The sequence below is a fragment of the Pezoporus wallicus genome, unplaced genomic scaffold, assembly GCF_028554395.1.
Source record: "Pezoporus wallicus isolate ANWC-B61680 ecotype Strahan unplaced genomic scaffold, APGP_CSIRO_Pwel_v1 contig_14114, whole genome shotgun sequence".
NCBI lineage: Eukaryota > Metazoa > Chordata > Aves > Psittaciformes > Psittacidae > Pezoporus > Pezoporus wallicus.
Genome location: NW_026635323.1, coordinates 140,132 through 159,220, shown reverse-complemented (window position 1 = coordinate 159,220; position 19,089 = coordinate 140,132). Strand labels below are relative to the sequence as shown.

Sequence of the window (19,089 nt, the reverse complement as noted above, 5' to 3'; positions counted from 1 at the left end):
GGTAGCGAGGGGCACGGAGCAGAACGGGAGCCGGGGAAGGGCGGCCCCTGCGGGAGCGGGACTCGCGCTGCGCCGTCGGGGATGGGGAGGGATGGGGCAGGCTCGGGAGCGTGTCCGACGCCACGGGGCGCGGGGGGGGGGGCTCTGGGAGGTGCGGGGCTGCTGCTGAAGGGATGGGGGGGCCCATTGGTGTCTTTGCTGTGTCTGAAGGAGCTGTGGACTCTGGGTCCCACGCAGCCTGGGTGCCCCGTGGGGTCTGGGGACCCTGGAGCACCGCCATCACCTCCTTGGTGGGGAGGGGGCTTCTCCTCCGTGCCCGTCGTGACCCGTGGGTCCCGCAGGCGCGATCGCCATGGCCCTGCCCCGCACGCTGGGGGAGCTGCAGCTGTACCGGGTGCTGCAACGCGCCAACCTGCTGGGCTACTACGAGACCTTCATCCAGCAAGGGGGGGACGACGTGCAGCAGCTCTGCGAGGCGGGCGAGGAGGAGTTCCTGGAGATCATGGCGCTGGTGGGCATGGCCACCAAACCCCTGCACGTCCGCCGCCTCCAGAAGGCCCTGCGTGAGTGGGCCTCCAACCCGGGGCTCTTCAGCCAGCCCGTCTCGGCCGTGCCCGTCAGCAGCATCCCCCTCTTCAAGCTGTCGGAGGCGGGCGGGCGCAAGGCGCTCAGCAATGGTCACGCCAGCCCCGGTGAGGCTGTGGGCAAAGGGGGCAGCAGCAGCGGGACCCCCCCAGCCCGGAGCCCCACAGAACCGGGGGAGAAGCTGTCACCATCAGCGGTGCCGCCGTGGCCGGGGAGGAGCACCCCTGAGTCGGAGGGCGGCGGGGACGAGGAGCCGGGGGGTCCCCCCTTCTCCCCGGGTGGGAGCAGCGGTGAGCAGGCGATGGGTAGCGAGGTGCTGGAGCCGGAGCTGGTGCGGACGGTGGCAGAGAGCGTGGAGCGGCTGCTGCAGAACTACCCCCGCGGCGGTGAGGCCGAGCTGCGGGCGCTCATGAAGCTCAACAAGAAGCTGGCCAAGGCCGTGGGTCACATCTTCCAGCTGGAGGACGGCGACCGGCACAAGGAGGAGGAGATCCGGCGGCACAGCGCGATCTACGGCCGCGGCGAGGCCCGGCGCCGCGAGGGCAAGCAGCTCACCCTGCACGAGGTGCGTGGCGCCCAGGTCCCGTTGTTGCTTGGGGCGGGAGATGGGGTCCGCTGGGTCAGACGCTGCTTCTGCCGTGGGGTGCTGGGGGGGTTCCCCCCCATCTCACGCACCCTCTGCGCCCCGCAGCTCATCATCAACGAGGCGGCCGCGCAGTTCTGCCTGCGGGACAACTCGCTGCTGCTGCGGCGCGTCGAGCTCTTCTCCCTCTCGCGCCAGGTAGCGCGGGAGAGCACCTACCTGTCCTCGCTCAAGGTGTCCAGGTGAGCCCGGACCTGGCAAACCCCCCATCACAAACCGGGGGGGGGGGGCTTGGCTTTCACCCCCATCTGCGCCCTATAGCTCAGCGCTTCCCAATGGGGACAGGACCCGAGTTCCCCTTTCCCTCGTGTGGGTTGTTTTCTGCCTGGCCTCGGGCCCGCGGGAGGTGGGGTATGGCTGGAATGCCGGGGGGGGGGGGGTGTGGGGTGTGTGGTGGTGGCGATGGGGATGATGCTGCTGGGGGTGCCCCCCTTCCCTCACTCCTCCCTTCCCGCTGTGCGCTGTGGCCGCGCTGCCCTTTCCCTTCGCTCGCCCCTTGTGCCACCCCCGGCTCCATCTGTGCCAAAGCCCCGATGCCGCGGCACCGCCCCGCCCGGCCCACGCTCCCCGCGGCGCCTGGCGCTGCCCGCAGGGCCCCCAGCGCGGTCACCCCACGCCTGACGCAGCCCCTTCGTGTGTGTGTGTCCCCCCTTCCCCTTCCCCTTCCCCGCGCAGGGCACACGCCGAGGACAGCGCAGCCACCGCGGCCAAGCGGCTCAAGCAGGAGGTGGGTCCGCACCCGCACTGATGCTGCCGCAGGGGGATGCGGGGTGCTGGTTGTGGGGCTTGGTGCTCGTGCGCAGCGCGGAGCTCCCCTTGCTCTCGGTGGGATGGGGCCCGTCCCCGCTGCCCTGCGCTCACTGCGCGCTCCCGGCAGGCGGGAGAGCAGAGCCGCCCCGAGCTGCTGCCGCTGCCGGTGGGGCCGGAGCCGCCGGGGGCCGTGTTCCGAGCCGGGCTGGAGGAGGACGCCGCCAGCCTCTCCGGGGAGAGCCTCGACGGCCACTTGCAGGGTGAGCTCAGGACCCATCCATGGGCAGCACCCGAACCCCCCCCCTTCCCCCAGCCCCATCGGGTAACCCCAGATCTCGCCCTTCTCTCCGCAGTGGCGGGGGCCTGTCCCCGGCTGACGCCGCCGCCCGGTGCCGGCCCCGACGTGGCCCTGGGGCTGCCCCCGCACGGGCTCTGGAGCCGCCACATCCTGCAGCAGACGCTGATGGACGAGGGGCTGCGCTTGGCCCGCTTGGTCTCCCACGAGCGTGTGGGGCGGCTCAGCCCCTGCCTGCCCGGGAAGCCCCCGGCACCCGGTGAGCCCCCGTGGGGCAGCGTGGGGGGGGGGGGGGGGGGGCAGCCGCATTGTTCCCTATGGAAGCATCTCCCTGATGCCACCCCCCCCCCAATCCCCGATTCTCCCCACAGAGTTCGAGGACGGGCTGGCAGAACGGGGTCCTCCGGCCCCCCCTGAGCCCCCCCGCGGCACCATCAAGGTGGAGCAGGAGAGCAGCCGGCAGTGAGGCCCCTGCAGCCCCCCCCCCACCATTAACGAAGCAATAACGTGCTGGGGGACGGGTACCGGCGGTGCTCCGGGTGCGGGGGGAGCCGGTGAGGGCCTGGCCACAGCCCCCCCCCCCCCCCCAAGGACCCCATCCTCTCCCGCACCGATGCTCTGGTTACCTCAGCCGCGGCGGGATGCGCGCCCCCCCCTCCTCACCCCACAGCAGCAATACCCTGGTCCCACCAGGCTCTGAGCCCCCCCCCCGGGGCTGGGGGGAGCCCTCGATGGACTCGAAGCTGCTGTACAGCCCCCCCTCGGCTCACCCCTTGTGCTGACCGTCCCGTGTGTGTGTCCCCCCCCGCCGCCCCAAGGCCCCTTTGGGTGGGCAACCCGTGCCCCCCCCATCACCGCACAGGAGCCACGTGCAGCACCGTGTGCTCCCACATCAGCGCCACCCCCCCCCCGCAGCACCCCCGCACCACCCGCCCCCCCCCTGCAGCACGCACCGCGTTGTGACCCCCCCCTTCCCACTCCTCCCTCCCCACACACCCGTTGTGACCCCCCCCCCGCAGCACCGCATCACCCACGTGCAGTGTTTCACCTCTAAATCCCCCCCCCCGCACCCCCCCATTTACCTTCATGTACGGCGGTCACGCGTGTTGCGGGGGTCACGCGTGTGCACCCCCTCCCAGCACCATGTGGGTGGCATTTGATGGGCACGGGGATGGTGCTGCCCCCCCCCCCCTTCCCCAGCCCCTTGGGGTCTCTCCTGTCCCCATAAGCGGTGCCCAGCCCCGGGGTCCCCATGTCCCTGTGTGTGCCCCCCCCCATAGGACTGTGGTGTCTTTCTCGAGCGTTCGCGGCGCCTCCTCCTTTGTAACGTGTACAGGAGATTATTTATTTTGTTATTTGGGAATAAAACTTTATTTTATGGCTTATGCCCTGCCCCCCCCCGCACCCCACTGCAACCCCATTCCCACCTTGGGGGGGGGGGGTGGGGGGCACCTCACAAACCCCAAAGCAAGCGCTATCTCTGGGCTCAGTGAGGGGGACCCAATGTGTGTCCCCTGGGGGGTCCCTCGGTACAGGGTGGCAGCTCCAGACCCCAAAGTGCAGCAGATTCACCCGAGTGTTACCCAAAATCCGCCCCCCCCTCCCCCAAAGCCGTATCAACCCGGTGATGCCTTGGAGGGGGGGGGGGGCACAGTCCAATGTCCCCTCCCCAGCATCCCCCTCACGTGTGCCCCGGGCGGATGCTGTCATCCCACCGGGAGTCCCCCAGGCCCCAGCCGGAGGCATTGGGGTACCCGCTGTGCTGGGGGGGGGGCGGGAAGCTGGGCCCCTCCGCCGCCATCTCCTGCAGGAACTGGTCCAGGTCGGAGCAGGGCGGCTGGTCCATGCTGGGCAGCCTGGACAAGGGAGGCACAGGGTGATGCAGGGCATCCCCCCCCTCGGGCACCCCAGTGGTGTGTCCCCATCCCGTCCCTGTCCCGTCCCCCCCCGCCATGTGCTTACCACCTCTGGGTGCTCTGCAGTGAGTCCATCAGCGTCAATGGGGCCAGCTCGAGCATCTCCTCATCCCGGGGCTCCGGCGAGGGCCCCCCCGACAGCATCTGTGAGGCCTCCCCAGTCATGTACTGGTTGGGCATGAAGGGCCTGGGGGGGTGTGTGCGATGTAAGCCATGGGGTACCCCCCTTGGTGCTTCCCCAGAGGGGAAGTGCTTGGCTGGGTCAGCAGCAGGGTACTGAGAGCACTGCTCAGCCAGGAAAGGTCCCTCGGGGTGGGAGAAGGGGGGGGTTAAGCTGGGTACCCCCCCTGTACCCACGCTCTAGGTCTTACAATGGGTTCCTGAAGGTAAGGTCCTCGCAGCGAGGCAGCGGTGGGTCCATGGGCAGGGATGGAGAAAGCATCGGGGATGTGCTGTGGGGAGGAGGAGCACATGGGGCAACACTTCCCTCCATGGGGGCCATGGCGGGGGGGGGGGCTCAACCTGCCCCCAGTGCCTTCAACCAGCACCGCTCCTACCTGGGGAAGGAGGACCCGAGGTTGTTGGTGACCATCACGTTGATGCTGCTCTCAGCCGTGGGGTAGCCCGTGGGGATGGGTGGGGGGCAGAAGGGAGCGGGGGGGCTGCAATGTAGACACATGGCGGTGTTAGCACCCCCCCTGCACCCCGCTGCGGCTGCCTCTGCCCCGGGCACTCACCACATGGGGCTGGGGACCGGCTGCAGGCCCTCGGGCTGCAGCATGGGCAGGTTGAACATCAGAGCCGGGGGGGGCCCGGGGAGGGTCCCTGCAGCGCTCTGGGGATGCTGGTCCCTGCAAGCGCATCGTTGCCATGGGCACAGGGCTGGTGTGGTCCAGCCTCTGGGCACGGGCAAGTCAATGCTCACAGATGTGCTCCAGTGCAGCCCATGGGGGGGGGGGGGGGGGGGATTTGGGATCCCTATGGGAGGCTCAAGATCCCTATGGGGGATCTTGCACCAACACCCACCTTTCTCTTTCCACCGTCATCTTGATGGCAGTGGAGACATAACCCCGGCCGTCCTTGCCTGTCTGCTCTTCTGCTCCGGGAGGAGAAGCATCCATCACCCACCACCGCAGCCATGCCAGCCCTCCCTGCCCCTCGGCCCAAACCCCTCTGAGCTCCCCATAGCGCTGCCCATCTCAGCTCCCCTCCTGCTCACTGTTGTAGTGGCTCCCGAACGCCTGGTCCTTGGGGGTGTTGGGGTAGAGGTTGCGGAGCTGCCCCAGGTCCCGGATGCGGTCGCCAAGGGAGCGGATGGACAGGTCCTTGGCAGAGAAGGGTTGGATGTTCTCCACCTGGCTGGAGCCTGAAGGGAGACAGCACCAGGCTCCATCGTGAGCCCGCGACACCCGCTGTCCCCAGCACCGAGAGCAGCCCCCGTGCCCCCCCCAGCGCACCGTCCTTGCCCCGGATAACGTAGGCAATGGTGACACCCCCGATCTCGGAGTCGCTGAAGCGCAGCAGGAAGGTCCCGTCGGGCTCGGTGCTCAGGAGCTTGCAGACGTACTGCTTGCTGATGAAGCCAATGATGAGCCTGCAGGGATGCGCAGATGGGAGCGGGGAGCCCCAGGGCTGGCCCTGGAGCTGCTCTGGAATCCCCCTTGGCCCCGGGTACCCACCTATCGGACCAGTAACTCTTGAGGCACCTCTTGGTGAGGTCCAGGACTCCATCAAACCACTGCCAGAAGGTGAATCCCCGCCCGGGCAGGATCTCCTGGGGTAGAAGGGAGGGTGTGAGGATGCCCAGGGCCACGCTGGTCCCTGCTCACCCAGACCACCGCTCCCAGTGACCTTGTTGAACTGGGCCCAGGACACGCTGCGGCTCTGGAAGTCCTCGAGGCTGGCACTGTAGTCATTAAAGATCTTCTGTGCCAGGAAGAAGTAGTGCTCCTTGAGGAGCCCTTTGGTGGTCTGCACCTCGGCCATGAACTTCAGGTTCAGCGTGTCGCACATCTTGTCCCAGGGCACCCGCTCGGCCACCACGAAGGGCACCCGGTCCTGCGGCAGAGCAGGATGGCGTCAGGATGCGTCCGTCCCAAGCCCAGCATCCCGGCACCTCCTCGTCCCGCGGCACTCACGATCTCGGAGAAGGCGTTATCCCACAGGACCGTGGCTTTGGCGTTGTTGTCCTGGTTCCCATGGACAATGACCACGATGGGCAGAGACAGGACCTGGGGGCAGAGACAACGCCCCCCCCCCCCATCAGTCCTGAGGCCACCCTGAGCGAGGTGGGGCTGCCCGGGATGGAGCAGGGTGGCCCACAGGGGACATGGCATTGTCCAGCCCTATCCCATGGGAATGGCGCCGGTACCTGGAGGTGGATGGAGAGGTTGCTGGCGGTCAGGGCCACGGAGGTGCTGAACAGGACCGCGCACTTCTCCTCCGTCACCGACTCGGACCCCTTGCGCTCACAGCGCTTGATCTTCTTCAGCAGCTGGGTGGGGGGAGAGCTAAGCATTGCCCCTGGGCCTTGGGGACCCCCATCCCACCCCATCCCATCCCATCCCACCCCATCCCATCCCATCCCATCCCATCCCATCCCATCCCAAAGCTCCTATCCCATCCCATCCTATCCCAAAGCTCCCATCTCATCCCATTCAATCCCATCCCATCCCAAAGCTCCCATCTCATCCCATTCAATCCCATCCCATCCCAAAGCTCCCATCTCATCCCATTCAATCCCATCCCATCCCACCCATCCCACCCCATCCCCATCCCAAAGCTCCCACACCATCCCAAAGCTCCCATCTCATCCCATCCCATTCCAAAGCTCCCATCCCACCCAATCTCATCCCATCTCATCCCATCCCATTCCAAAGCTCCCATCCCATCCCATCCCATCCCATCCCTTCCCATCCCATCCCATCTCATCCTAACTCATCCCATCCCACCCCATCCCATCCCATTCCACCCCATCTCATCCTATCTCATCCCATCCCATCCCAAAGCTCCCATCCCACCCCATCCCATCCCATCCCATCCCATCCCATCCATCTCATTCCATCCCATCCCATCCCACCCCTCCCCATCCCAGCCCAGCCGATCCCATCCCATCCCCATACCATCCCATCCCCATCCCATCCCATATCATCGCCATCCCATCCCATCCCATCCCCATCCCATCCCATCCCATCCCACCCCCCATCCCATCCCATCCCACTCCATCCCATCCCATCCCATCCCATCCCAAAGCTCTCATCCCACCCCACCCCGTCCCTCGCTGATGGCCCTCACCACGTTCTTGAAGTTGGCGCAGCAGGTCCCGCTGGTGGGGTTGGTCTCCAGGGCCACCACGTTGTGCATGATCTCCCCGGTGCTCTCGCTGGGGCAGAGGAAGGGGTCAGGGGCTATGGTTGACCCCTGCAGCCCCCTCGCCCTGTGCTGAGCCCCCGGCCCCCTCACCTGAGGGTGCTGCTGTAGGCGCTGAGCGCCAGCTCCCGCGCCTGCTTCTCCGTCACCATTTCAGCCCGCACCATGTAGGGCTTGGCCGATGCCTTCAGCAGCCGCGGGCCCAGCAGGAACCGGACGCTGGCTTGGAACTTGGTTTGGGTCTTCAGGACCTGTGGGGGCTGCCTCTCCACCAGGAAGGAGCTGGGGACACAGGTACCGATGGGGCTCAGCACAGCACCCCCCGCTGCAGACCCCCCCGCACCCCAACGCCACCGTTACCTCTTGACCAGGCTGGATAAAACCTCGTTGAGCCGCTCCCGGAGCCTGGGTACCAGCTCAGCCCCCAGCTCCGCGCTCTCTCCCATCACTTGTTGATGCAGCTGGAAGTGAACCTCGACCAGGTTCTCGCACCTGAACCAAGGGGAAAGGGGGAGCCCTCAGCCACGGCCCTGCTCCGGGTCCCCCATCCCTGCCCTTTGCCACTCGCCTCTTCTGCAGCGGAGCCAGGTTCTCCTCAAACTGAGCCCCATTCCCTGCCAACTGCTGCTGCCTCTTCCAGATCTGGATCCTCTTCAGTACCTGCTGCTTGGCCACCTCCAGCTCCTTCACAGCCTCCAGGATGAGGGTGGGCAGCTCCTGTGGGGCATCAACCCACGGCCCTGTGCCATCTCCTGCAGGGCACCAAACCCAGAGATGCTCCTCTTCCCCTTGGTACCCAGACCCCACTCACGCTCTCCGGGGCTTTTGCTTCCGTCTTTAGCTGTGGGTCCTGCAAAGAGGCTGTGGAGAAGGATGGGGCAGCCCCGTTAGTGTGGGGAGATGGTGTCTGAGTACTGCAGGACACGCTGCCCCGTGGGCCCCCTCCTGATGCACCCCCTCACCTGTGGGACCATCCCGCAGCGCCTGGATCCGGCGCATGCGATGCTGCAGCCGCTGCAGCCCCACGTTGAACTTGAGCTCCTCCTGCCGCCGGTGGAAGCTGAGCGGGAGGTGATGGTCCTGGGGCAGAGCAGAGCCTGGTGAGCAGCGCCCAGAGCCCACCCCACGCCCTGGGGTGCCGCGGGAGGGGAGCAGGGACCACGCACCCTCTTGAGCACAGCGGCTTTCTCCCCATCCAGGATGGCTCTCAGGACGGACACCAGGCGCAGCGGGTCCCGCCGGTACATGTTCTGCAGGGATGCAGAGCCTCAGTGGGGCAGGATACGATCCCTGCATCCCCAGCATCCTCCCACCCCGTCCATGCGTTCTGGTGCTAAGTCAGGTTATGGGGTTTCGTGACCCGCTCCATGGGAATGCTGGTAATTCCCACCCTGAGCTGTGCATCGGAACATAAACGAACCCATTTGAAATGGGAACCGGAGCAGGCAAACAGCCCAACCAAAGCAAATCCTCTGCTGCTGCCAAGTATCCCAAGCCTGACACCCAGGGAAGAGCCTCCCTGCTGGCCTGGCCCGGGTGGATCCATGCCTTCCATAGGACGCAAGCAGAGGAATTCCCCTGCTGGCTCCGCTCCCTGTGTCCCACATCATCTCCTCCGGCCTGCACACGCTTCCCACATCAGCTGCTTCCCAAACCAGGAACGTCGGATGCTTCCCATGCAACCAAGCCGGACCCTCTGCTCCTGCCCCATGGCTGGACACAGCACCGGGGGACAGAAGGGCCGGGTTTGGTCTCCCACCAGCCAGCTCCAGGGCTTTGCCTCCCTTGGATGCGGCAGGGAGCTCGGGAGAGATAAGGGTTTGCTGTTATGGGATGGGGAGGAGGGAACGCGGGAGGGTGGCTCTCGTTTCAGCGCCCTCAGCTGAAACAGCTGCGTGTTTTCCTATGGCAGCCTCAAAAACCTTGGGAAAGCCACCCCGCTCCCTGCAAGTCCTGACTAAAGCTGAGCCCTTCCCAAAGGCTGGATATTAGAAGTGTCTGTTACCCAAAAAGCAGAGCTTGCAGCCAGAATGAGCAGCACTCAGCCCTTATGCTAAGAGCTTCGCTGGCAGCAGAGAGCAGAGGGGTTAAATCTGCAATCAGAAGGTGGAAGAGAGACAGAAAGTGGCTCAAACAGAGCTCGGCACGGAGGGAAAGCCCAGGAAAAGAAACCCAGCGCACGCCCCTGCCCATGCCCATGCCCATGCAGCAGGAGGAGCCGCGGCACGGCGCAAGGCTTGGCACGCAGCACATGGTGGGGAGGAAGGAGGCATCGAGTGCTCAAGCAGAACATGGGGAACATCTGGTGAGGAGGGGGCTGGCAGCGCCCCAAAGCCCCCCATGGCTGAGTCCACGCAAGCTCATTGCTTATGGATGGCGCTGGCCTTCCACGCGGGGGGCACCGACCCCTTCAAGCAGCGCCTGAACCAAATCCGAAGCAGAATAGAACCAAACAGAGCCCGGTGTGACACAGCCCCCAGGAGCCCCGCGCCCAGCGCCACGCACCTCGATGCCGTTGACTTGCTGGAGGATCTGGCACTGCTGCCCATCGCTGCTGGCAGCGCTGCGGAGCTTCTCCAGCATGGCCGAGAGCATCCCGCTGGCCACGCTGGTGCAGAAGGCATCCGAGCCATTGATGAACTCCCTGGAGAGGGAAGCGGGGCTTGGTGGACGGGCAGGAATCCTCCATCCCCTGTGCGACCCTGAGCCACACACTTGCACCATGGAGGAGGGGGACAGGCGCCTGCCTGCTGCCACCCAGTGCTGGCTGTGCGTATGGGGGCCATTTGGTGCATGAACGAGGGCAAGACGGCTCCCTGGAGAGGATGTGACCTCCCAAAACCTCTCTCAAATGGGCATCTGCCTCCACCATAGAATCCTGGACTGATTTGGGTTGGAAAGGACCTTAAGATCATCCGGTTCCATTCCCCTGCCATGGGCAAAGATGCCTCACAGTAAACCAGGTCGCTCAAGACTCTGTCCAACCTGGCTTTGAACGCTGCCAGGGATGGAGCATTCACAGCATCCTTGGGCACCCTGTGCCAGCACCTCAGCACCCTCACAGTAAAGAACTTCTTTCTTATACCGAACCTAAACTTCCCCTGTTTCAGATTAAACCCATCACCCCCTTGTCCTATTGCTACAGTCCCTGATGAAGAGACAGCGCCTCCGGGGCCTCACCAGGGCTGGTTCTCCAGCCAGTCAGCCAGGACGCAGCGCAGGCTATGGGGAAACTCCGTGAAGAGGCCACTGAATTCCTCCGGTGGCATATGGGAGATGATGCTCCAGAGGGACATCTTGGGGGCTGTGGAGAAACAGGAGAGGGGCCATAGGGCAGCACCCAGAGCCCCCAGCCCAGCGCCTCCGAGAGCTGCTGCTTGTCCCTGCACCATCTGAACCTGCTGCTTGTCCCCGCACCATCTGAACCTGCTGCTTGTCCCCGCACCATCTGAACCTGCTGCTTGTCCCCGCACCATCTGAACCTGCTGCTTGTCCCCGCACCATCTGAACCTGCTGCTTGTCCCCGCACCATCTGAACCTGCTGCTTGTCCCCGCACCATCTGAACCTGCTGCTTGTCCCCGCACCATCTGAACCTGCTGCTTGTCCCCGCACCATCTCAACCTGCTGCTTGTCCCCGCACCATCTGAACCTGCTGCTTGTCCCCGCACCATCTCAACCTGCTGCTTGTCCCCGCACCATCTGAACCTGCTGCTTGTCCCCGCACCATCTGAACCTGCTGCTTGTCCCCGCACCATCTGAACCTGCTGCTTGTCCCCGCATCATCTGAACCTGCTGCTTGTCCCCGCACCATCTGAACCTGCTGCTTGTCCCCGCACCATCTGAACCTGCTGCTTGTCCCCGCACCATCTGAACCTGCTGCTTGTCCCTGCACCATCTGAACCTGCTGCTCCGTGGGGTCAGGGCTGCTGCAGAGGAGGAGGAGCAGGAAGAAGGAGCTGATCCAGGATCAGCCTCTTGGGCAATCCTGGCCCGGCGGGCAGCCAGCTTGTGCCTCAGTTTCCTGCATCTCTGGGGAATCCCTGCGCCTTCAGCCGTGGGCAATGTTCAGGGACAATGGGGAGGGATGGGTGAGCGCTGCCGGTCTCGGCGCAGGAGAGATGGGAGAACCAGTGCGGGAGCAGGAAGAGCGTCAGACTGCTCCGCTGCTCCCCAGAACCACCCCGAACCATTCCCCAGCCTCTCCCCCCCCCATGAACAGCGGGGCCATGGAAAGCACGAAGAGGCCTGGAAGGAGGCGCTGGATGGGGAACTCCGCAGGGAATTCCAGCGCCCGGGGGCGGGCGGCGTCGCGGCTCCTCCAGCCCCCGGCATCGCGGCTCCGAGAATCCCTCCCTGTGCCCAGCAGCCTGCCCGCTCCGTGCCGCTTCCAAAGGGCTCCATCCCCGTCCTCCCACGGCCCCGCTCCTAGGAGGAAAGGCGGGGGGGGGGACGCACCTCGCTGCCGCTTCCCCGGGGGCAGAGGCCGGATCCTGCGGCTCGGACACGTCCGGGATGGCTCCGGGACCCCGAGGGTTGGCTTCCCGTGCCCCGGCCGCAAACAGGAGCCGCCTCACGTCACGGCGGCGGAGGTGGAGCTGCCGGGGAGGCTCTGAGGAGCCGGGCGAGGGGAAGGAAGCGGCCGTCACTGGGGCAGCGTCGCCCCGAGCGCGCAACAACCGCGCCGCGGCTGCGGCAAGGGACAGCCCGGGGCTGCCCTCGTTCCGGCCGTGCCGTCGGGGAGCTCGCGGCTGCCGGGATGCAGGGAAGCAAGAGGGGAAAAGCGGCCTCTGGTGCAGGGATGCAATCCCCATCCTCCCCTCTTATCTGAACACAGATTCAAACCTGTATTTCTGCTTGGGAGAAAGCTGCTGGCTGGGAAGCGGTAACCTGGAACCTAAAGCTGGGCATGCCTGAATATGCTCAGAGGCTGCAGGAGGTGCTGTGCTCCTCCTCCCCGGTTCCCAGCTCCCTTCCAACCCAGGGGACAACGGCTCGAAGGAGCTCCAAGGGTGGGGACAGGCCCGTCCCCTCCTGGCATCCATCACAGCAGCTCCTTCGGCTGTTCTCTTCCTCTCCTCATTTCCATGTTTTCCTCCTCTGCTCTTTCTGCAGAAGAGCGTTTCCCTGCCAAGACCCAGCACCGCCACAGGATCAGGCCACGCAGCGTTTGCTGCATCAGCACCTCCACAGCGCCTTGGACAAGGAAACAGGGGGAGTGACTGGGGACAGAGCTCCAGACCCTTGCCCCAGGACAACCACGCACCTGCCCCAACCGCTGCAGATGCACCCCAACCTCCCACAGGGCTCATGCACCCAAGGTGGCACTCGAGAGCCCAGGCTCCCATGGCAGCGAGTGACCAGGCCTGATGGAGCAGCAGGGAGAAGTCACTGGGGCCGGGGAAGTCACTTTCGGGCCCCCAATGGGACACGTGGGAGCTGCCTCCCGGGGAAACCCCGCGGCAGGATACGGCCCTGGGGTGTGCCCCATGCCCGCTCCCCCTGCCCAAACCACCCCGGCGCAGCCGCTTTCGCTTCCTCCTCTACCCCAGGGGCCACTTTGCCTCCTCGGCAGCTCTGGTGGAGGAACCGGGGTGCAGGAGGGGGGGGGGATCAGGGACCCCCAGTGCTCTGAGCAGGGGCTTTCTGCTTACAGGAAAACCAAGTCCCCATCCTAGAGGCCAGAGCTGCCATCGCCCTCACTGCTGTTACTCATTAAGCACAGGCACCTCCTGGCAGCAGAATGCAGCCCCTACCCTTAGGGACCGGGAGGGACCCCACTCCTGGCCAGCTCCCCCCTGCCCTTGGCCACGTCCCAGCCCAGCGCCGGGAGCTGGGAGCCTGCGGGTACGCACATCCCTCTGCCCCCTCCTCATCCTCCCGGGCACGGAGCAGAGATTTCCCCGGGGCTTTTTCCGGGTGAGCTGCTCCGAGGTTTTGCCGCTCCTGACACTCAGGACACCTGAGCTCTGCTCCACCTTTGCCTCCATAGGGATGCAGCCTGAGAGACCTCACTGCCCCTCACCAGGCCTCGGCTTCCCCACGGTGCTTGGCGGGGGGGGGGGGGGGGGGGCACCACGGTCCTGGCCCGTGGGACCCCGGTGATGGCGCTGCAGGGAGGACGCTGTGGACCCCGCCGGGGCTGCCTCAACCGGACGCTCCCTGCCACTGGAAGCTCTTCTTAGGGGGGCCAAAGGGAGCCTCGACGCCGGCCCAAGCCCAGCTCAACCCAGCCCTGGCTCCTGCAGACCCGGATCCCGTTCCCCATCGCACCCCAAAACGCCGCGGTGACACCGGGCAGTGCCTCCGCTCCCCCTCCAGCGGCCGCAGCCCCGCAGGCAGCCCCCGGTGCCGTCACGGGCTCCCCCCCCCCCCCCCCGCAACGGGCGCTCCACGGAGGCCTCGGCCCCGCCGCCGGTCCCGCTCCCGGTCCCGGCCCCGCGCCCCCGTCTCGCCCGCGGCGCCGTTACCTGGCGGGAGCCGCCGGTCGTGGGGGGCGGCCGGGCCGGGCCGCGCTCCCCTCACTCCATGGCGGCGGCGGGCGCGGCCGGGCCGGGTCCCGCGGCTGCCCCGCTCCGGCGGAAAGCGCCGAGCACCAGGAAGAGGGAGGAGACGCGCGGGCGGCGGGAGCGTGCGAGGGGGGGCACCGGCAATGGAACGGCCCCGACACCGGCACCCGCGGCCACTGCAGAGACCTGCCCGAGCCCCGCGCCCGCCCGGTGCCACCGCCGCCTCCCCCGCCCCGCATCTGCCCCGTTTCTGGTACCCACGCAACCCCGCTCCCGCATCCGGTCCCTGTGCCCCCTCCTGTGCCGGCCCGAGGATGGGAACGGGGTCCCTGCACGGGGATACCCACGTTGGGACCGGACGGGCCCATTGCCCACCGCGGGGTGCTTGTGGGGCTGCTCCGACACCCCTCGCCGGAGCGGAGGGGGCAGCACCGCGTAGGGCCACGGCGGGGCCGCCAGAGAGCGCTGCCGCACCGCCGGTGCCACCGGGGCGGGAGCTGCCGGTGCCGGGGCAGGGCCGCCGCAGGACCCCCAAGGTCCGAAGCCCTGGGGTCGCTTCCCCGCGTTGTCCCCATCGCTCTTCACGCCGCGGCGCTGGTGCCCCCTCGGTGCTCGTGGCCGTTACGGGCACCAGACGTGGAGCCGTATCCACTGCCCCCCCTTCGCACCGGGTGCTGACCCCCACCGTCCAGTCCCGGGTGTCCTGGGGGGGGGGGGGGGGGGGGGGGTGGCGGTCGGGGTCCCCCTCCCCACATCCCGGCTCGGGGCAGCATCCTGCGGGGAAGGGGGGGCTCTGGCCGGGGGCCACTCGAGGGAGGAATCCGGTCGTCTCCACTCGGCGGGGCTTGCGCAACCTCCGGGGGGCCCCGTGCGGGGACGGGACCGAGCAGCCCTTCGGCTCCCCCCCCCCTCCTCCGCCGCCGCCCCCGGGACATTCCCCCCCCCCCCCAGCCCTTTTGCAGGGGAGGCTTCCCAGAACATCTGGATCTTCCTCCCAAACATCTGGTGCAGCCGCTTCTGCCAGCGCTGCTGCCTCACCGGGGTGGGGTGGGGCGGGCGAGTGACGTCATTGTTTTAACAAGTGACATCACTCGGGGGGGGGGCTGGTACAGATTGCAACACCCCCCCCCCTTCAGCATCCGGCCTCAGCCCCGTGCAGGCGGGATGCTGTGACAGATGAATGATGTCACGGCTCCGGCTCTGACGTCACGGCTCCGGCTCTGACATCATACCCGTGGTGATGAGGGTGTTTCTGGGGTGACAAAACGGAGCCGGCCCACGGGGAGCCACCGAGGGGAAGGGATGTGTGTGGGGGGGCTCGCACGGACGACCCCGTGCACAGGGTCCCCCGGGGCTGCCCGGTGGGCGCGGGGGAAGCGGGGCCGAGGCTCCCCCGTCGCGGGCACCGCTTGTTCTCCGTCCTGTGCTTGCTCCGCAGCGGCGCCTCCGCCCCGAACTCTCCGGGCCCGGGCACCACGCGTGGGTACCGCAGCGGCAGCTCCCGCCCGCACCGCACCGCGCTTGTACCGAGCCCGCACCGGGCCGTGCTCCTGCCCGCACCGGGGGGGGGGGGGACGGACGGACGGACGGGGGGTGACGACGACGACGACGACACAGTCCCGGTCCCCGTTACGCATGCGCACCGCCGCGTAGGACCCCCCTCACTCTTCCCCCCCCCGCCTCCCGCCCCTGTTTCCCCTCCGCGCTCCCCAACGGGAGCGCGCACGGCGGTGGCGGCGCGCGCACGGTGACGTCAGGCGGGAGCGGCGGCGGCGCGCGCTCTCCATCCATCCATCCATCCATCCATCCCTCCCCTCCGCACCCCCCCCTTTCCCTTTCCCTCCCCTCGCCCCCCCCCCCTCCTCCTCCTCCTCCTCCGCCGCCGCCGCCGCCGCCGCCCAGCCCGGAGGGTCCGGAGGGTGCCGAGGTTCCCCCCGCCCCGTCCCATCCCATCCCGGCCCGCCCCGTCCCGTCCCGTCCCTCCCCCGCCCGCCCCCGCCCCGCGCCCCCTCCCTCCGCGGATGTCGGTGCGCGGGCCCGGGACGCGCCGCCCCGCGGGCAGCACGGCGTGAGGAGCCGCCGAGCCGCCGCCGAGCCGCCGGCAATGGGGCCGCTGCTGCCCCTCGCCGGGTGCCTGCTGGCCCTGCTGGCCGCGCCCGCCGCCCGCGCCCTCGAAGGTGAGTGCGGGCCCGGGCCCCGCGCCGGGGAGCGGGGCTCCTGGTGGTTGGAGACGGGGGGGGGGGGGACGCGCACACACACGGACGCGGACCCGGAGCGCCGCAGCTGCGCGGCCCCGCGGCCGCTGTCGGGGGCGCGGGGCCGGGAGCCGGCGGGGCCGCGGCGCTCGGGTCGGGGGGCGCCGCCGTGACAAAGCAGAGCGGGCGCTGCACGGCCCCCGCTGAGGGCACCGGGCGGGGGGGGGGCACCGGGACGGGCCGCCCTTCCCCGCGCCCCCCAGGCCCCCTCCGGCCGCTCCCACCCGTTCCGGGGGGTTCCACCCGCCCGACGCCCCCTTTTCGTGGGGAACCCAAAGTTTCCCCCCCCCTCTCCGTCCACGCAGGAAAGTTGGAACTCGGCGTCCCCTTAACGCGGGGGTCCCCTTAACGCGGGGCTCCCCCCCAGCTCCCCGGGGCAGCCTGGCCTCGCCCCACGCTCCTTGCATAACTGGGGCCGCTTCTGCCGCAGCCGGGGCTGCGGGGCTCGGCCGTGGCCAGCGCGGTGGCACTGGGATAAATGTTTACCCAGCGCTGGGGCTGTCCCCCCCGTCCGTCGGCCCGGGCCGGCCCCCCGCCAGCCGCTTTCTTTCCAGGCTGCGCACGTCTCGCGTTCCCGGCGCTTATTGATCTATTCAGTAAATACTTGGAGGAGCTCGTCAGCTCCATGGCCGAGGGTTCGGAGCGGATGAGGGGCCGCTCTTGGCAGCCGGAGCGCGTTTGGGAGCTGGCAGCCGAACGCGCCGGGAACCGGCCATGGAGAAGTTCCTGCGACGCCTCAAGCCACGGGGCTGGAGCCCGCTTTTCCCTTCCAAAGCAGAGGGATGGGGGCTCTGAGCTGGCACTTTCCGCTTATGGCTTCCCTCAGGGTGGCCCTGGCAGGGGACTGGAGCAGTTGGTTGGTGTGAGGGTTATTTTGGGGGGGGGGGACGGGTTTTCTGCGCCCTTTCTTCGCCCACCTTGGAGTGAAGCTGCTGGTGTTTGGTACGGTGGCAGCGTTTGACCTGTGCCCAGGTCAGCGGGATGGAGGAAGAGGAGGAGGAGGCTTGGGTGAATGCCACATCCCTTCCCCACATTACTGTCTGGGGCTGCGGGAGGCTGGAGCCTGCGGTTTCCATCCCTCCTCGCCCCACTGGAGGTCCGGGTGCTTCACTGGTGCCCCTTGCAGGGAGCAGAGGTTGATTGACCCCATGGGGATGGGGATGGTGAAGCGCTGAGCTGCTGCTGCCCTGCTCCCAGCCCTCTCCCCAGGATCCCCATGGCCATAGGCCTCATCCTCACTGGATGGTGGCTGGGAGCTGCCGGCAGATTCCCAAGTCCATGGGGGCGGGAGGGACGGGCATCGCTCGTTGCATAAGCTGCGTTGCCTTTGGAAACAGGCTGCGGAAGGATGATGTGCGGGAAGGAAGTTCCTCTGGCCCCTTCTCCACCCCAGGAGCTGGAGTGGGGTGAAACCCAATGCAGAGCCACCCCTCCCTCCCAGCGCCAGGGGGGTGGCATTGGGGGCGAGGTGCTGTTCGCTCCGTGGGGCAGCGCAGCAGGGTGAGGGCTCCTTGGAGAGCTGGGGATGGAGCTGCAGGAGGCTGCAGATGGGCTCTTGAAGCTGGCAGGGGTACAGAGGGTGGCACCTTGGCTCCAGTGGTCCTGGCTGGGCTCTGATCTCCTGCTTCAGGCCAGGGGCAAGCTGGGAGCTGTGATGGAGCCGGTGCTGCCCCGATGCTGCTGGCAGTGGGGTGCAGAGTCCCCATCCTTGCCTAGAGACAAACACTGCCCCTGTTTGCTGCTCTGGACCTGTTCAGTTGATCCTGGCTTTGGCTACAGGAGGCAAAGTCCAGCCTGGGGGATAGGGGAGAATCTGTTCCAGTGGGACAAAGGGCACGGCTCCTGTCTACCAGAGCTATGGTGCTGCTTTCCAGTGGCACGGAGCTGCCCCACGCAGCCATGGGGCCGCGGGTGAGGGCAGGCAGGGCTTGCCCCACTCCTGGCTTGGCAGTACCTGTGGTCAAGGGCTGCGGTGCTTCGGTGCAGCACTTCCAGTGCAATGGTGGGGACAGGAGGGTCCCCACTGGCCCCTTGTGGAGCATCCTGGGGCTCGCAGGAGCCTGCCCCTGCATGGGAGATGCTGTGCTGTGGATGCTGCTCCTGCCCCGTGGTGTGTGCTGATGGATGGGGCAGTGCTGGAGCATCCTTGGCAGCGGTGCCGGTTTTGGGGTGAAACCGAGGCGTTGCTTTCTGCCTTCCTGCTGCTTCCAAAGCCGTGGTGGGTGGTGTGGAGGTGGGAGCAGCTGTGGCACACGGCCCCCTTGTCTTGTGGTGTCTCCTCATGTCCTCTCCATGCGGTTCCATGTGCTCCTCAGGAGCGGGGGCTGCTGAAGCCCTCCAGCTCGTGATGCTGCTTCTCTGGTGTTGAGGAGCCACAGGGCTGATGTGGAGCAAAACCCACCCTGGTCCTCCCTAATCCTGGCTCCCCGGAGCCTCTTCCAAAGGATCTGATTCCGGTTCCTCCTCACCATGAGCCTGTGTGAGATGCCCGGTGCCGGTTACCTGCCTGCTGGACCGGCTCCGTTCTGCTGCACGCAGCGTTCCCATCTCCTTGCAGGAGAGGAAAAGCAGGAACAAGTGAAGGGAAAAGCTGCGTAACCCAACTGCGAGGTGGGGACCCCAGGAACAGCCTCGTGTCAGCTTCGAGGTGGGAGGGAAAACCCCATCCTCTCTCTGTCATGGGCAGGTTGAGCTCAGCCCCTCTTCTTCCCCATCTGGGATGCTGTGGGGGGCACCCGGCTGCAGCAGAGTCCTGGTTACCTCCTGGTG

The 19,089-nt window shown here is 67.3% G+C and overlaps 3 protein-coding genes and 1 long non-coding RNA gene across 5 annotated transcripts in view; 2 read left to right on the top strand and 2 right to left on the bottom strand.

Moving 5' to 3' along the window:
• Positions 1-288: 288 nt before the first annotated feature.
• NAB2 (NGFI-A binding protein 2) lies at positions 289-3,060 on the top strand. The gene is made up of 6 exons (XM_057418684.1): positions 289-1,150; positions 1,277-1,410; positions 1,904-1,955; positions 2,106-2,238; positions 2,332-2,532; positions 2,645-3,060. Exons 1-6 carry the CDS (start codon positions 353-355, stop codon positions 2,737-2,739), a joined length of 1,413 nt encoding a protein of 470 aa, XP_057274667.1. The 5' UTR covers positions 289-352; the 3' UTR covers positions 2,740-3,060.
• Positions 3,061-3,874: 814 nt separating this feature from the next.
• STAT6 (signal transducer and activator of transcription 6) lies at positions 3,875-10,879 on the bottom strand. 2 transcript variants are annotated; one of them, XM_057418844.1, is made up of 21 exons: positions 10,739-10,879; positions 10,064-10,202; positions 8,725-8,808; positions 8,521-8,638; positions 8,370-8,419; positions 8,127-8,275; positions 7,919-8,050; positions 7,652-7,840; positions 7,484-7,571; positions 6,561-6,683; positions 6,328-6,420; positions 6,041-6,247; positions 5,869-5,963; positions 5,647-5,783; positions 5,409-5,555; positions 5,216-5,285; positions 4,927-5,040; positions 4,747-4,851; positions 4,561-4,641; positions 4,236-4,376; positions 3,875-4,129 (listed from the first exon to the last, which is right to left on the bottom strand). In XM_057418844.1, exons 1-21 carry the CDS (start codon positions 10,852-10,854, stop codon positions 3,955-3,957), a joined length of 2,553 nt encoding a protein of 850 aa, XP_057274827.1. In that variant the 5' UTR covers positions 10,855-10,879; the 3' UTR covers positions 3,875-3,954. The 2 variants fall into 2 exon arrangements, with proteins under 2 accessions (XP_057274827.1, XP_057274836.1); XM_057418853.1 differs by lacking the exon at positions 3,875-4,129 and having other exon boundaries at positions 4,261-4,376; positions 4,543-4,641; positions 8,361-8,419.
• Positions 10,880-15,963: 5,084 nt separating this feature from the next.
• Positions 15,964-19,089, top strand: part of LRP1 (LDL receptor related protein 1) — a 64,231-nt gene continuing 61,105 nt past the window's right edge. Inside the window, exon 1 of the mRNA XM_057418823.1 lies at positions 15,964-16,242. Coding sequence (XP_057274806.1) covers positions 16,170-16,242 — 73 coding nt within the window. The 5' untranslated portion in view covers positions 15,964-16,169. The remainder of the gene's footprint in view (positions 16,243-19,089) is intronic.
• LOC130604373 (uncharacterized) lies at positions 16,887-17,475 on the bottom strand. Its single transcript, XR_008973439.1, has 2 exons — positions 17,238-17,475; positions 16,887-17,086 (listed from the first exon to the last, which is right to left on the bottom strand). It is a non-coding gene; the product is annotated as an uncharacterized LOC130604373 (long non-coding RNA).

What these genes read in the sequence shown, in the direction of transcription:
- NAB2 (XM_057418684.1), top strand. Translation starts at nt 353, where the DNA reads ATGGCCCTGCCCCGCACGCTGGGGGAGCTGCAGCTGTACCGGGTGCTG. An exon ending in TCCTCGCTCAAGGTGTCCAG is followed by an intron (nt 1,411 to 1,903) that starts GTGAGCCCGGAC and finishes TTCCCCGCGCAG; the next exon opens with GGCACACGCCGAGGACAGCG. An exon ending in CCTCGACGGCCACTTGCAGG is followed by an intron (nt 2,239 to 2,331) that starts GTGAGCTCAGGA and finishes TTCTCTCCGCAG; the next exon opens with TGGCGGGGGCCTGTCCCCGG.
- STAT6 (XM_057418844.1), bottom strand. Translation starts at nt 10,854, where the DNA reads ATGTCCCTCTGGAGCATCATCTCCCATATGCCACCGGAGGAATTCAGT. An exon ending in GCTGCGGGATGGTCCCACAG is followed by an intron (nt 8,420 to 8,520) that starts GTGAGGGGGTGC and finishes CCTTCTCCACAG; the next exon opens with CCTCTTTGCAGGACCCACAG. An exon ending in CTGCAGAGCACCCAGAGGTG is followed by an intron (nt 4,130 to 4,235) that starts GTAAGCACATGG and finishes TCCCTTGTCCAG; the next exon opens with GCTGCCCAGCATGGACCAGC.